Source organism: Bos indicus x Bos taurus, chromosome 11 (genome assembly GCF_003369695.1).
Source record: "Bos indicus x Bos taurus breed Angus x Brahman F1 hybrid chromosome 11, Bos_hybrid_MaternalHap_v2.0, whole genome shotgun sequence".
Classification (NCBI taxonomy): Eukaryota; Metazoa; Chordata; class Mammalia; order Artiodactyla; family Bovidae; genus Bos; species Bos indicus x Bos taurus.
The window spans coordinates 4611932-4626943 of record NC_040086.1 but is presented as its reverse complement, the minus strand read 5'-3'; the positions used below and the strand labels follow the sequence as shown (position 1 = coordinate 4626943).

Genomic DNA, 15012 nt, shown 5'->3' with positions numbered 1-15012 from the left:
TATGAGTGAAAAGCACCAAGAAGTAGTTGATATGGCTCAGGAAATGATTTCTATGCTCTTTTCGAATTTTAACTTTCATGTCAGGATTAATAAATTAACTATGATTAGTTCATATTATGTAAGGGGATTACTGGTATGTGAATAACATATAAACTATAAAATAAAATAATAACTACTCCCAGCATAGTTTTTAATTACTTATAAAACACATTCATATCTGTTACTTTATATGAACTAATTATAGTCCAGTAGTTTTTTTTTAACTTTTTATTTTATATTGGAGTGTAGCCGATTAACAGTAGAGGGACTCAGCCACACGTGTACAGGTATCCACTCTCCCTCAGTAAAGTAGCTTAAAAGGGAAGGTGACAAAAACAGGTAGAAGGGCTGTGCTTCAACAAACCCACGGCCAGAAGTTCAAGATGTCCAAGGAAAATCAGAGTAAGGTAGTTCTGCCCTGAAGTTCACCCAGAAAGCAGAGCCTGCGCTGTGCTAGAGCTTCTCGCTCCTCTCGTGGAGAGAGACTGCCCTCTCGTGGTGGAAGAAGGAAATGGCCGGCTGCTTAGTCCCAGCGAAGAAGCAATAAACCTATTCATTTGTACTTATGTTCTTTATTTATATATACACACATTGTTTATTGATTCATATTTATTCTTATATTGTTTATGTATATATGTTCTTTATACATATTTACTTATATGAAGGGATGTTTTTAATGGAGTAACTGAAATTTTCAATCATTTCGAACAAATAGGAAGGTCAGATACCTACAGACATTTATGCGTGTATAGAAATATTTAATATATATATATAATCATGCTATGAACATTGAGTGCATTGGAACAACAAGCTTGTTGGCACAGGGGCCACTCACTCGTCTCTTCCTGCCGCAGTTACCGATGCCTGGCTCTCCTGTACTGGAGGATGTTTCGACTCAAAAGGGATCACGCTGTAAAGTATTCAAAAGCACTTATCGACTATTTCAAGGTACTGTCTGGCTAACGGGCAGAATGTTGTACCCAGCTGTCTCCCTGTCAAGGACATGTTCAATGTAGAGTCCACTGATTTGGGCTAATACAGGAGCTGTCTGATATCTGCACTAACCCTATTTATGACCTACTCATGGCATTCAGGGCTCAGAGAATAGCCTGAGAACCCATCTAATTTATCCCCCTGCCTGGATGCCTAGAGAAAGAAGATCCTGTTACCCACCCCAGCATCCTAGGAGGTCCATCTTTATAGCTAACATAAATTCCTTGTGTTCACTCAGAGCTTCTTCTTCCTCTTAGAAGTAGCTCCTTAGAAGCAACTCCTCTTTGCTATCTCCAGTCACTAATTTAATTTTTAATGAAGGTGTTAATCTAAATGATAAGAAATGGCTTGGTAGAACCCAGAGGCACTGGAATAGCACTGTGCACATAAAAGGATAGAATTGGAAACTGCTTTTTTATGGGATGAAATCATTTTCATTGGGAGAATAAAGAAAGAGGAGGGGAGACAAAAAACAAACCCTGATGTTCTGCTGTGAAGTGGACCTGACATCATAATTTATTTGAGACTTCCAGCCTCTTTGCTGTCCATTTGACTATAGAAACAAGAAATTATACCATCTCTGCCTCCACCAACTCTTTATCAGATACACAGCCATCATTTTATGTTTATTTTTGGCTGCACTGGGTCTTCGTTACTGAGTGGACTTTTCTCTAGCTGCGGCGAGCGGGGGCCACTCTTCCTTGAGGTGCCCAGGCTCCTCGTCGCGGTGGCTTCTCTTGTTGCAGAGCACAGGGTCTAGGCGCCTGGGCGTCAGCAGTTGCAGCGCGCAGGCTCAGTAGCTGTGGCTCGTGGGCTCCAGCGTTCAGGCTCAGAAATTGCAGTACACAGGCTTTTAGTTGCTCCACGCCCGGACCAGGAATCTTTCCAGACCATGTCCCCCCTGCACTGGCAGGCGAATTCTTATCCACTGTACCACCAGGGAAGTCCCCACAGTCATCATTTTAGGTCTTTAATCCCCAACCTCCACTTCTTGGAGATGATTTCTGATGACCCTGCTGTGTTGGAGGTCCCGTGGGCCATGTGCATCCAGTAGCCTGGCCAAGCATGTAGAGTATCCAGGTGCTAAGCCAAAAAGGTAACTGTCTTAGTCCACTGACAACCGTGGGTTATAATGATGAGTACTGACACTAAGAGTCTCCTTTTACTTTGGGTGCCTAAGTTTAAGTCGTTTTCAAAAATGTAGAATCTAAGAGCTATTTTGGGCTCCAAAATCACTGCAGATGGTGACTGCAGCCATGAAATTAAAAGACACTTGCTCCTTGGAAGAAAAGTTATGACCAACCTAGACACCATATTAAAAAGAAGAGACATTACTTTGCCAACAAAGGTCCGTCTAGTCAAAGCTATGGTTTTCCTAGAAGTCATATATGGGTGTGAGAGTTGGACTGTAAAGAAAGCTGGGCACCGACGAATTGATGCTTTTGAACTGTGGTGTAGGAGTAGATGCTTGAGAATCCCTTGGACTGCAAGGAGATCCAACCAGTCCATCCTAAAGGAGATCAGTCCTGAATATTCATTGGAAGGACTGATGCTGAAGCTGAAACTCCAATACTTTGGCCACTTGATGTGAAGAACTGACTCATTTGAAAAGACCCTGATGCTGGGAAAGATTGAGGGCAGGAGAAGGGGACGACAGAGGATGAGATGGTTGGATGGCATCACTGACTCAATGGACATGAGTTTGAGCAGGCTCAAAGTTGGTGATGGACAGGGAAGCCTGGTGCGCTGCAGTCCGTGGGGTTGCAAAGAGTTGAACACAACTGAGTGACTGAACTGAACTGACTAAAGAGCTATTACTTAAGAGTTATTATAGTAAAGCAAAGCACTTGAATAAAGAAGGAATCCGAACCCTAAGCCACAGAACTTTTAAGAGATCCAAGTTGTGAATGTACGTGGATTGTCTGTGACACTGTACAGAATGAACAAAGAACATAACTTAAAAATCAGAACTCCCCCTCCAGAAGTTCCTGGTAGATACCCTAAATCAAAGGCTATTTCAATACTACTTAGAATTCAGAGATAATGAAAACTTTAGGAAACAATGATTAGTATTAGTTACTCAGTCATGTCTGACTCTGCCATGCCATAGACTGTAGCCTCCAGGCTCCTCTGTCCATGAAATTTTCCAGGCAAGAATACTGCAGTGGGTAGCCATTCCCTTCTCCAGGGGATCTTCCCAACCCAGGGCTCGAACCCAGGTCTCCATTATTGCAGGCAGATTCTTTACCATCTGAGCCACCAGGAAACAATGATAGTTGGTTCATAAAAAATAAGTTTCATCAGTACAACTGGCTCTGAAAAACAGGACTTTGCCCACCTGTGTTTTTTACAGTCACGGGACCTCAGTTGTAGTGAAAGAGGCCTGACGGCAATGTTGCACAATTCCCGTGTGTAAGGCCATTTCTCACCATTTTGATAACACCTCCACTAAAAATTAAAAATCAGTCACCACTTCATAAAATTCTTTTTAACCAAAAGAAGCATTTTGTCTCTGGGGAACCAAGCTGAGGCTATTATATTTTCTTGTTTCTGGAAGGGAACATTGACATCCATATTATAAAGACCATTTTTTTCCTTCACAATCTCACAGACTTGTGTCCAAGAAATCTTCATTGGACTCTCAGGGAGGAAATCTCTCTGTACATTTAGAAACTTTCCTTGCCACAGGCAAAATGTCTTTTAAATGCCTGATGCAAACAACTGGCTCAGGCAACAAATCCTAAATCAGAATATTTAAATAAATCAGAATTTTTTAATTCAGTCTCTGTTAAGGAAATACATTTAATCTATTCTTTTAGACATGTTCGAGAGCAACTTCCTTTAAGAGAAATACTTTAAAGCTTCGTAAGTTAAAACAGTAACAGTTGATGGTCTCGTATATTTTCAGGCATTAAATGTATATCAACAGTTCTGCAAATATGCCCTACATTTAAATATAAGATGTTCTCAGTGTATGTGTGGGAGGGGGGTTGCCTGCCGCCCTACTATCCTACAGAGAGGAAGCCAATAGCCTAGTAACTGTAACTTCCCAGATCCAGTTTCTGTGACCCTGCATTTTATCTACAGGGTCTGCCATTACTTCTCTCAGTCGTCAACCAAGAACATGTTACTGTGGGCTGTTTAAACTCAAGCAGATGGTACTCACTGTCAACATTTTTGTTTTCTTGCAGAATTCATCTAAAGCTGCCCAAGCCCCATCTCCATGGGGGGCCAGTGGAAAGTAAGTTCATTTTTGTGAAGTGAAGGTGATAAATGAGATGTTGCATGAAGCTGAGCAAGGGCTTTCCGGTGGCTCAGTGGTAAATAACCTGCCTGCCAAAGCAGGATATTCAAGAGACGGGTTGGAGCTCTGGGTCGGGAAGATCCCATGGAGGAGGAAATGGCAACCCGCTCCAGTATCCTTGCCTTGAAAATCCCATGGATTTTCCCATGTGATTTTTTCTCATTATCCTTGCCTGGAAAATCCCATGGCTCCCAGAGGAGCCTGGTGGGCTACAGTCCATGGGGCTGCAAAGAGTTAGATACGACTGAGCCCTCCCACCCCAAACACACACACACACACACACACACACACACACACACGCGCGCGCGCGCGCGCGCACGCACGGGAAGCTGGGCGTTGCGCTACTGTTTACCGTGCCCCGAGGGGCCGCCCTGCCTCACCAGGTTCTAACCTCTCCACTCTTGTTTTTCCATGCTCTCCACTTCCAGGAGCACTGGGACCCCATCCCCCATGTCTCCCAATCCGTCCCCCACCGGCTCCGTGGGCTCTCAGGGGAGCCTGTCCAACAGCAACGCCCTGTCCCCATCCACCATCGTCAGCATCCCGCAGCGCATCCACCAGATGGCGGCCAATCACGTGAGCATCACCAACAGCATTCTCCACAGCTACGACTACTGGGAGATGGCAGACAACCTGGCCAAGGAAAACAGAGGTGCGTGCCCCTTGGGGGAGCTGTGCGTGGGTCAGCCACAGCTCGGGGAGACAGCCGGGTCCTCGGGCACCACTAGGCGAGACAGTAGAAGCTGTCACCTACCGAGTGAACTTTCCCTGACTTGTCCTCCTACTCAGCACCTCCAGTGCCTTTGCCTGTCTGTATCGTTACCGGGGGAAAGATCAGAGATAGAGATGGGGCTAGAGATGATACAGGCACCAGTGATATAGGTACAAGTTATATAGCTATGCACGCGGGTGTTTTTCCTTTAGACAGTGAGGTCCTTGAAGGTAGGGATGACATTTTATTCAACTTTGTAACCCTAAGACCGGCACAGTGCCTAGAACATAGCTGGGGATCTGAAACACTGCATGAATTAATTGGCTGATGAGCACGAATGTTCCTGGGCTTCCCAGGTCATGCTACTGGAAAGAACCCGCCTGCCAGTGCAGGAGGCACTAGAGACACAGGCTCGATCCCTGGGTCAGAGAGATCCCCTGGAGGAGGGCATGGCAACCCACTCCAGTATTTTTGCCTGGAGAATCCCTGGACAGGGGAGCCTGGTGGGCTGTCGTCCATATGGTCTCAAAGAGTCAGACACGACTGAAGTGACTTAACACATACACACATGAATGTTACTGCCGATTCAAATGATAGCTGGTTACAACTGAAAAAAAAAGGTTTTTATGGGTAAGATGTATTTCTTTTTAATTAGTTTGTATTGGAGTATACTTGCTTTACAATGTTGTATTAGTTTCTGCTGTGTGGATATATATACCCCTTTTTTTCTGATTTCCTTCCCATTTAGGTCACCACAGAGCCTAGTAGAGTTCCCTGAGCTATACAATAGCTGTATTTCTTTTAAATAATGCATGTTTTTACTCATAAAAGCATGTTTAAACTGGTATGTATGTAAACTATGGCTAAATTTGTAAAGTACAGAAAATAGAGAAAAAAAATTTTAATTATCGGTAATCTTATCATGGGCTTCCCTGTGGCTCAGTGGTAAAGAACCCCACTTGCCATGCAGGAGACGTGGGTTCAATCCCTGGGTCAGAAAGATCCCCTGGAGAAGGAAATGGCAACTCACTCCAGTATTCTTGCCTGGAAATTCCACGGACAGAGGAGTCTGGTGGGCTGCAGTCCACGGGGTCACAAAAGATCGGACATGACTTAGCAACTAAACAACAACAATCTTATCACTATTAACATTCTATTGAAATGTCATCTAGTCTTCTCCAAATATGCAGGATTTTTACCAAAATAAGAGCATAGTGTATGTACAGTTTTACATCCTTTTTTTTTTTCACTTTACATTCTATCAGGCATATTTTCATGAGACTAACTAGTTCAAAAACACCTTTTGTGATGGCTCTGTAACACTGTCATAATGGTGGTTATACATTTGCTGTGTCAGTCGCTCAGTCGTGTCCGACTCTTTGTGACTCCATGGACGGTAGCCCGCCAGGCTCCTTTGTCCATGGGATTCTCCAAGCAAGAATACTGGAGTGGGTGGCCATCTCCTCCAGGCACTCTTCCCAACCCAGGGATCGAACCGTGGTCAACTGCGTTGCAGGAGGAAGCTTTACTGTCTGAGCTACTAGGGGAGCTGAATACTTTATACAGACTTAAAGTATCACAATTTCTCAAACCATTCCCCTGCTGTTGAACATTTATGTTACTTCCACTTTCTTCCACTATTACAAATAACAGTATGATAAATACCTTCATATAAATCATTGTTCATATTTCTGATTATCTTCTGATAGGAGGGAGTTGTAGAAATAGAATGCTGAGGTCAGCAGGTATAGATTCTTTTAAGACATGCATTGTTATGAAAGAAAATGAAGTGTTAGTCGCTTAGTCATGTCTAACTCTTTCCACCCCATGGACTATAGCCTGCCAGGCTCCTCTGTCCACAGGATTCTCCAGGCAGGAATACTGGAATAGGTAGCCATTTCCTCCTCCAGGAATCGAACCCGAGGCTCCTGCTTTGCAGGCAGATTCTTTATTGTCTGAGCCACCAAGGAAGCCCTGATTGGTATATATGTTATTAATGTTCTCCCTACCAAATTCCTGCTCTTTCTCCAGTACTGAGTGAGAGTTTTGTTCCCATGGTAACATGCTTCAGAGGCTAAGACTGAGAAGTCCATGATGAGATGAGAACCAGTGGCACAGATAGGCAGCTGGGCCCTGAGTACATGAATCTGATCATGTAACCAGACGGGACATAACAGCAGCTCAGGGATGGTGTGCTCAGAAAACCCAGTGGGGATGCCAAGGAGGTCAGTGCCGGGGGCCAAGACCAGCAGGACAGGCTCCCTAGAGGAGCTGGCACAGAACAGGATTTTGAAAAGCAGATAGTCGAGTAGCTGAGATGGAGTCGGGGTGGATGTCACAGGTGGATAAAAGAGCAAGGACAAATGTACAAAGGTTTCTATGGCCGGTTTGGGAGAACCTGAGCAGGCCAGGCTCCAGATGGTGCCACCAGCTGCCACCTGTCCCTCAGCAGAGCCACACATCCAGTCTAAAGTCCACCTGGCTTCCCCCAACCTGCCCCTCCTCCCTGGCTCTGTTCCTGGCTTCCTGCCACGCTGTCCTCCCTGCCACCTGGACCCTGGCTCTTCTCTGAGCCTCCCTAGCGAGACCTCATTCAGCATATCTGGGAGCACCTTTCAAAACCTCCTCCCAGGTTCTTGGGCTTCCCTGGTGGCTCAGACAGTAAAGAATCTGCCTGCAGTGCAGAAGACCAGGGTTCAGTCCCTGGGTCAGGAAGATCCCCTGGAGAAGGGAATGGCAACTCACCCCAGTATTCTTGCCTGGAGAATCCCATGGACAGAGGGGCCTAGCAGGCTGCAGTCCATGGGGTCGCATGAGTCGGACACAACTGAGTGACAAACACTCTTCCCAGATTCTTACTTCCAGAGAGTGCTCTTCAGTGGCCTTGGTCGGTGCAACGTGGCAGCCGCATGAACTGATTTGTCTCTGTCAGCCGCTAAACCGCTGTCCCTGAGATGGCAGAGCCTATACATTCTTCATCTTGGTGTCCCCTCCGACTCCACCCTTGTGCCCTTAGTATAGAGCCTTGGCAGTGATACGTGTTTAAAGCAAGTACAAACCCAGAGAAGGTTCACAGGCTGGCTGGCAGCCTCAGTAGAGATGTCTCAGAACCCATCTGTGAACAGGACCTACACTATAGCACGGGGAACTCTCCTCAGTATTTTGCAATAACCTATAAGGGAAAAGAAGCTGAATCCTATTTCACATATGACTGGATCACTATGGATCACACCTGAAGCTAACACAACATTGGAAATTAATTCTTCTCCAATAAAATAAAAATAAAAGTTTATGCAAGCTGATTGTTCCAAAAGCCAAAAAAAAAAAAAAACCACCATCCCTGATTTGCCTCCAGGAGCCTCAGACTCCCCCAGGGGCTCAGCACCTAAGACAGTTGAGTACAGTGTAAAGGTTGACAGAGCTTCAGGCCAAGTTCAGGGTGAGAGGTGTCACTGCACAAAGGAGAATGCCGCCCCGGGGAAGTAGTTTTCCTTGCTTTCTGGCTGAATAGATGTCATTGGTTTGAATTAGAAGTCGCCAGTCGAGGGATTCTCAGGACGTAGGTGAGCTCTCTGCCGGGGGGCTCACGTCGTGTGATGGGACCGGGAGCTGAGCGTGTGTCCCCCTGACGACCCTCTCTGTTTCACCAGAATTCTTCCACGACCTGGACCTGCTCATGGGGCCGGTCACCCTGCACAGCAGCATGGAGCACCTGGTCCAGTACTCCCAGCAGGGCCTGCACTGGCTGCGAAACAGCGCCCACCTGGCCTAGACACCTGCCCCCGGCTGCGGCGTGCACGCATCTCCACGGATGGCCCAGCGTTTCGGGACACTGTGCTCCCCACGTTCCCGGCCACAGCATTTCTCGAAAGGCGGTGAATAGTTTTCAGCATCGAACAGCAGTCTTTCCTCCCAGGGCATGTGTGTTTGTGTATGTGGGTGCAGAATGAGCTGCCCGTGGAGGTGTGTAAGACACAACAGTTCTCTAGAACACATCTTCTTTGTCTAGTTTCCAGCCTCCCAGGCTAGACAAAGTGATCTGACATTTCTGATTAGAGAAGACACACACTCACACACACACACACACACACACTTTCTAGTTCAAAGCTAAACCGTGACTTCCTAGAATATTCAACCAAAATCTCATGGGTTAGTGAACCAGGTGCAATATCGCACACCAAAAGCTTGACTGCCAGTTAAGATGAACCCAGCTCTTATACTCTTGATTACTTTCAGTATTAATATACTTTTCTCCCATTATTTTTTTATTGTCTGTATTCATGGGTATTTGAATAATGAAAATAAGTCAGTTATTTTTGTGTGGACGTTTACTAGACTGCATGTTACCAAATACCCTGCCTTTTGTCTGGTCCCTCCCCTCCTCCATCCAGTTCTCCATCTAACTCTCCCATCAGCTAAACGTGTTAGACGCAAATGAATCGACTCCCATGGGCCTTCCCTGCCCTGCCCCCCAAAATAGTATGACCATGACCCTGACCCTGAGATTTGGTGGGGGGAAAAAAAAAAAACCCTCCATGTCTTTGAAAACTCACCCAAAGGAAGCAGCAGCAGCTGTGTCCCTGGGCTCAGTGAGAAACAACCCTCTGCCCCCACCAGGAGCCCAGCCGGCCCGTGTTTCTTCCTCCCGCCACTGTGACCCCAGGGGCTGTGGAGCCCCATGGGCTTGTCGGCCGATACTTTTCAACAAGCCTTTTCTCTGTCTGAGAGCTTTCTTACCCATGTTCTTGGCCGAATGAGGACATTGTCTAGGGTGTCCCTTCCCTCGGAATCTGTGTCTGTTGCTTTGTCAGGCCAAGAACTCTTTGCTGCCGTGATCCTGTCTAATCCTCCCTGTCTTTGGAGAAAGTGCCGTGCGGACCTTGAATGCATTTTTGACCCGGGGGATGTATTTCAGTGTCTGATGAGCAGGTTGCTCCCCACAGAGCAGGTGATCCTGGTAGTCACTGCAGTTCTGTCTAGGGTAGCAGCGACCTGAACATCATGCTTAGGCCCCCGTGCGTCCGGTACGTGTATGTCTTCCCCCGATTCTTTGTTTTGCTTTTTTTTAATTAAGTTTACATTTTAGTTTTTTCAACATTTTGTTTACAATGTTTGTCTGAAATTTCTTTTATTGTCTGAAATTTATTTCTTTTATTGTCTCTTATCATATCCTAGATTTAGTGTTCTTGTTAAATATATTTGAATACAAAGATATTGGTAAAAAAAAAAAAAGAAAGAAAAACTCCTGGAACGGAGGATATACCTTGCCATGCTTTAAAAACAAAAATAATGACCTTGATGCCTCTCACTTGACAAAATTTCCCCAAGACAGCCTGAGAAAGACAGGTGATGGGGTACATGGAATAATCCATTTTTCAAGGTGATGATAACGTAAAACATGTGTATCAGATGCTAATGGTCTCACTGGTTTGGTTGCAATGTTAACATTTTCGTCAGCCTGATCTGTGGGTGGGAAATCAGATTGCTGTAATTCCCTAGCTCTAAGCCCTGATTCAAAACCGTGCAAGTGATTAAACAGCTTTGGTGATTTGAAATTCATCTCAATGAACAAGTGAAGGCTTGTGAAATTTGCATTTGGTGTTGGCCTTTCAGCAGCTGGAAGTATTAACAATACTTCTTTTTTCACATTTATCCAACTGAGGTGCTTCTGACATGCCTTTCACTAATTATTACTAGATTTCCCCTTCCCATTGGGGTCTAACTTAAGAGATTTTTATTTTATTTTTTTTGGAGGACTGAGGCTGAGTTCTACTCACTGCTGCTGAATTCTGATGAAATGTTCAGACTTTGATGTAAAAGGACAGCCCGCGGTGTCCCTCATGCATCCCTGGGGTGCCTTTCTGATCTTATTCACCTTTAAGCCCCAGGCCTCATGGTGGCGTCCACGCGGTGTGCTCACGAGTCAAGGCACAGGCTGCCTCCAGCTGGCTGTGCCAGCAGCAGTCAGGACGCCGTGAGCCGCAGTCACTTCCTGCAAAGCGTGAAGCCAGTGGACTGGGGGCAGTCACAGCATGCCGTTCCTCTCACGGTCGCATCTCACTGGTGCAGCGTGTTGGGGCAGTGGTTGTTCCTTGCTTTGGCATCAGTGCTTTGGATAAGGAAGCATCTTCTGATCATTGCTGCTTCCTTTTCTTTAGTTTTGTTCAAAGTACAGATAGCTCTCTTGTGTTTTCTGATTATGAAACTAATAGACACTCATGGTGAAAATTCAAACGATGCAGACAAGTGTAAAGTAGGAAGTACTCAGTCCCACCCCCCAGAGACAGCACTGCTCACCCTTCCCTGTATATCCTTCGGGAGAGCCTCCCATTTAAATGTAGAATGTCTATCATCATTTCCTTCTATTTGAAGACATTATTTCTTCAGAAGTTCAGTACAAGTTCAACTGGCCTTATCCCTCCATGACCTGAATGGACCTGGATCACAGTTGTTAGAAATATCTTTGAAAGAGAGGAACCCAAATATATTCATGATTAAAATGTGGGATTTGTTACCATTCGACACAGATCAGACTCACATGCAGAATTGTGCTTGGGAAGAGAGGTTCTGTTAAAACGCTATTTCTGGAAACTTTCAAATTGCAAACGGAAAGTCGGACCCACTATCTAAAGAGAAATGTACTGGAAAAAAAATCTGAAACCTTGACAAACTGTGTATTGGATTGAACATGTGGAATCAACGCAGCGAGCTTTTCTGCACTAAAACGTACCCTCGTATCTACAACAAAGATGTGTGTATTACATGACAGTGACGTGTACATTTCTGACATCCCATACATCATACACACAGTTTGTATAAATGCATACATTTAAAAATATATATGTACAGTACAGCTACCATAAACCTGTAGTACGCTTGAAGGATATGACCAGTGCCTAATGTTGAGTATAAGTCACTGCGTGTTTAAATCACCTCAGAAGTGCAGTAATTGTTATCAAATTAATCAGTGCAGCCAACCTTATTTATGAACCACATCTTTGAAACTGTGCAGTAGTATATACATATATATTTTTAAATAACATTTTTCACAGTTTTCCAGAGTTACTGTTGAAATCTGTATCACCAAAAAAAAAAAAAAAAGGCAAGATTTTTTTTAATGATGTAGACACTCTCCAAACCCAGTAATCTGTGTGTGATTTCCTGTGTGTAGATACCCAAGACACTTTAGCAGTCACCAGCCTTAATGCATGTACAGGATATTATTGTGACTTAATTTATCTGCAATTTTTAATCCATGTGAAATTGGAATTTATAAACTGACTTGGATTAACTATGTCTGCCTTTCTAAGGTTGCAAATGTTACATTAAATGATTTATGTTGTAAATGACAGACATCGAGTTGTACGTAAAAAAAAGAAAAAATGTCCACAAATTTCTGTGAATATTTTTACAAGGAAACTTCAGACGCAAAATATATTCAAATAAGCATTCTGGTCCCTAGTTCATAATCTCTTTAGAATGGACCTTGTAGTTTCATAAAAGTTTTTAAATGATGCTTCCAACAGATTATCATTACCAAGTCTGGTATTTTTCATGAGGGGAAAAAGTAATGTTTTCATTATTGGAAATATAGTTTGCTACTTGTCTTTCCCATTTCCCAGCATATTTACACACGTGTGTGTGATAACACACCCACAATGTCCCAGAAAATGCTGAACAGGAAGCTTAAGGGGGTTATTTTGATAGCTACACTGATGCCTGTCCAACCAGTAGCCCCGGGACATTGTTTTACTCAACATTCCATAATGACAGAAGTTAATTCCTTCACTTGTGTCTACCAGGTTTTTCCAGCTCTAACCAACACAGTGGAATAATGTCAGCAATATTTTCTTAAGTGAAATGAGAGAATTTTGAACTACCGAAGATAGAGATATTAGACCAGTGGCTTTCCATGATATATATCTCCTCCATGTGAGAGCGTTTTTTATTAGCCTCGTATTTTTTTACTCTTCTTTCTCCCCTTTTTCATTCCTCTCCTCCTCAAATTAAACTAAAAAGAAGCAGAAACAGGAGCAGAAGTAAAGCAATTGCTTCATTTTGCCCAGCCTGTATCTTTATATTCAAATACAACAGCAGAACCCTAGCTCTGGTCACCATGATGACCACCTCGTCTCAAAGATGACCAGGATGGGGTCCTTGGCTTTGCTTGCTCCAGAGACTGCTGAACTTGGCGCTCTTTCAGAGGTGGCTTGGGCTAAGAAATGTCCAGTCGTCTTTGAAGAGCTATCTCCCCCTTATTCAGTTTAGCCTACTACTCAGCTGAAGTCTATTCCCATCAGAATCCTATTTTTAAGAAGTGGTGGCCCAGATGGTAAAGAATCTACCTGAACTGCAGGGGACCAGGTTTGACTCCTGGGTTGGGAAGATCCTCTGGAGAAGGAAATGGCAACCCACTCCAGTGTTCTTGCCTGGAGAATCCCATGGACAGAGGAGCCTGGTGGGCTGCAATCCATGGGGTCACAAAGAGTCAGACACAACTGAGCAAATGGCATTTCACTGAATCAACTGGATCTTAAGAGATCTTTTTTTTAATGAAAGGAAAAAAACAACCCAACCATGTAAACTGCATTTCCAGCAATCTGGAGCCAGAGTTTATTTCCTTGTCTTCCCATTCCCAGAAGAACACAGTTTTTTGACGTTACAAACTTCCTGACAAATAGCACAAGAAATGTTCAGACTTTTAAGATGCGTGTTCTCTTTTTTCAAACTGAATCCTTCTGTATATGTCATCAGATGGGTTTGTTTGCTTGGCATAAGAGAAATTATAAAACTCTGTCCTCAAATGAAATACATCTAACCATGGTTTGGTTTGGGTTTTATTATTTAATTGATGCTCTGAGGCAGCAGGGGGTGAATTTGGGGTCAATTGAAAGGGGATATAGGCTCACAGCTCTTAATCGTAGTAATGGGAATCAAGGGATTAAATCCCTCTGCATTACTTTGAAAATCCACCTCTTATGGCCAGTTGTGAACACACTGCTCTGAGGGATGAATTCAAGGTACTAATTGCCAGTCAACACAAGGATCAGCATTTGTCTTTAAGCATCAGGAAGTAATGTTGAGACCTGAAAAGCCGGATCGCAGAGTCATTTCTAACATAGGAAAAGCTCATCAGAAAATGCTTATATCCAGCTATGATGTAAAATAATGCCAATGTTTAGAATTATCCAAGAGTGCGCTTTGTTTATAAAAAATAATCACAATTTTCTTATTTCTGTATTGGTTTCCGATGCTTTTCCAGTTTTTCATAAAACAGGACTGGTTTTTTTTTTCCCCCAGTATTTATCTTCTCTTTATTTCTAGATGCCCAAATGAGCAAAGAAAATACTTACCACTGAGGAATGTGTGTTACTTGACTGGGCAGAGTCTACCCACAGTAGCCAACTGTACGTGGCTTTTTGAAGAACATTCTCTGAGTCTCCTCTGTTACCTTCATCTACAGCATGAATGATCACCAAGGCTTAAGTATGGCCACATAGTTCAGGTGTCAAAAATCCTAAGCATGTAACACACTCATCTTTAGTGATAGGCACTTCCTTAGCCTTACCAGCTATCTCTCGGATCTATTTGTAGGGCAAAAAAACAGTATTAACACTTTTCCTTTGAGTAATTCGCAAACTGATTATGAATCCCCTGAGTTCCCCAGGGCTGGCAGCTCAACCCAAAATTTCCTTCTCTGTGAGCTGGCTTGACTTTTTTTTCATTCCTTTGGGTGTTTTTTGTTTTTTGTTTGTTTTTTTCCCTTCTATCAGTCAGATTCTGTATCTTGACTGTTTAGAAGAACAATTACTAGAGACAGCGGGAACTTTAAGCAAACAGATTCGATATGAGAACTTGATGATGTTGAGGTTTGAAGGGTCAGGGGTAAATCAGGCTGCCCAGACACTCTCCTCCTTTGCTTGCTGCCCCTGGTTGTTGGATAAAGCCCCTCTCCACGATTCCA

The 15012-nt window shown here is 44.0% G+C and overlaps 1 protein-coding gene across 1 annotated transcript in view; it reads left to right on the top strand.

Moving 5' to 3' along the window:
• AFF3 (AF4/FMR2 family member 3) overlaps positions 1–14342 on the top strand; it is a 582836-nt gene extending 568494 nt beyond the window's left edge. Inside the window, exons 20-23 of the mRNA XM_027554698.1 lie at positions 894–987; positions 4224–4273; positions 4765–4988; positions 8699–14342. Coding sequence (XP_027410499.1) covers positions 894–987; positions 4224–4273; positions 4765–4988; positions 8699–8820 — 490 coding nt within the window. The 3' untranslated portion in view covers positions 8821–14342. The remainder of the gene's footprint in view (positions 1–893; positions 988–4223; positions 4274–4764; positions 4989–8698) is intronic.
• The last annotated feature ends 670 nt before the right edge of the window (positions 14343–15012 follow it).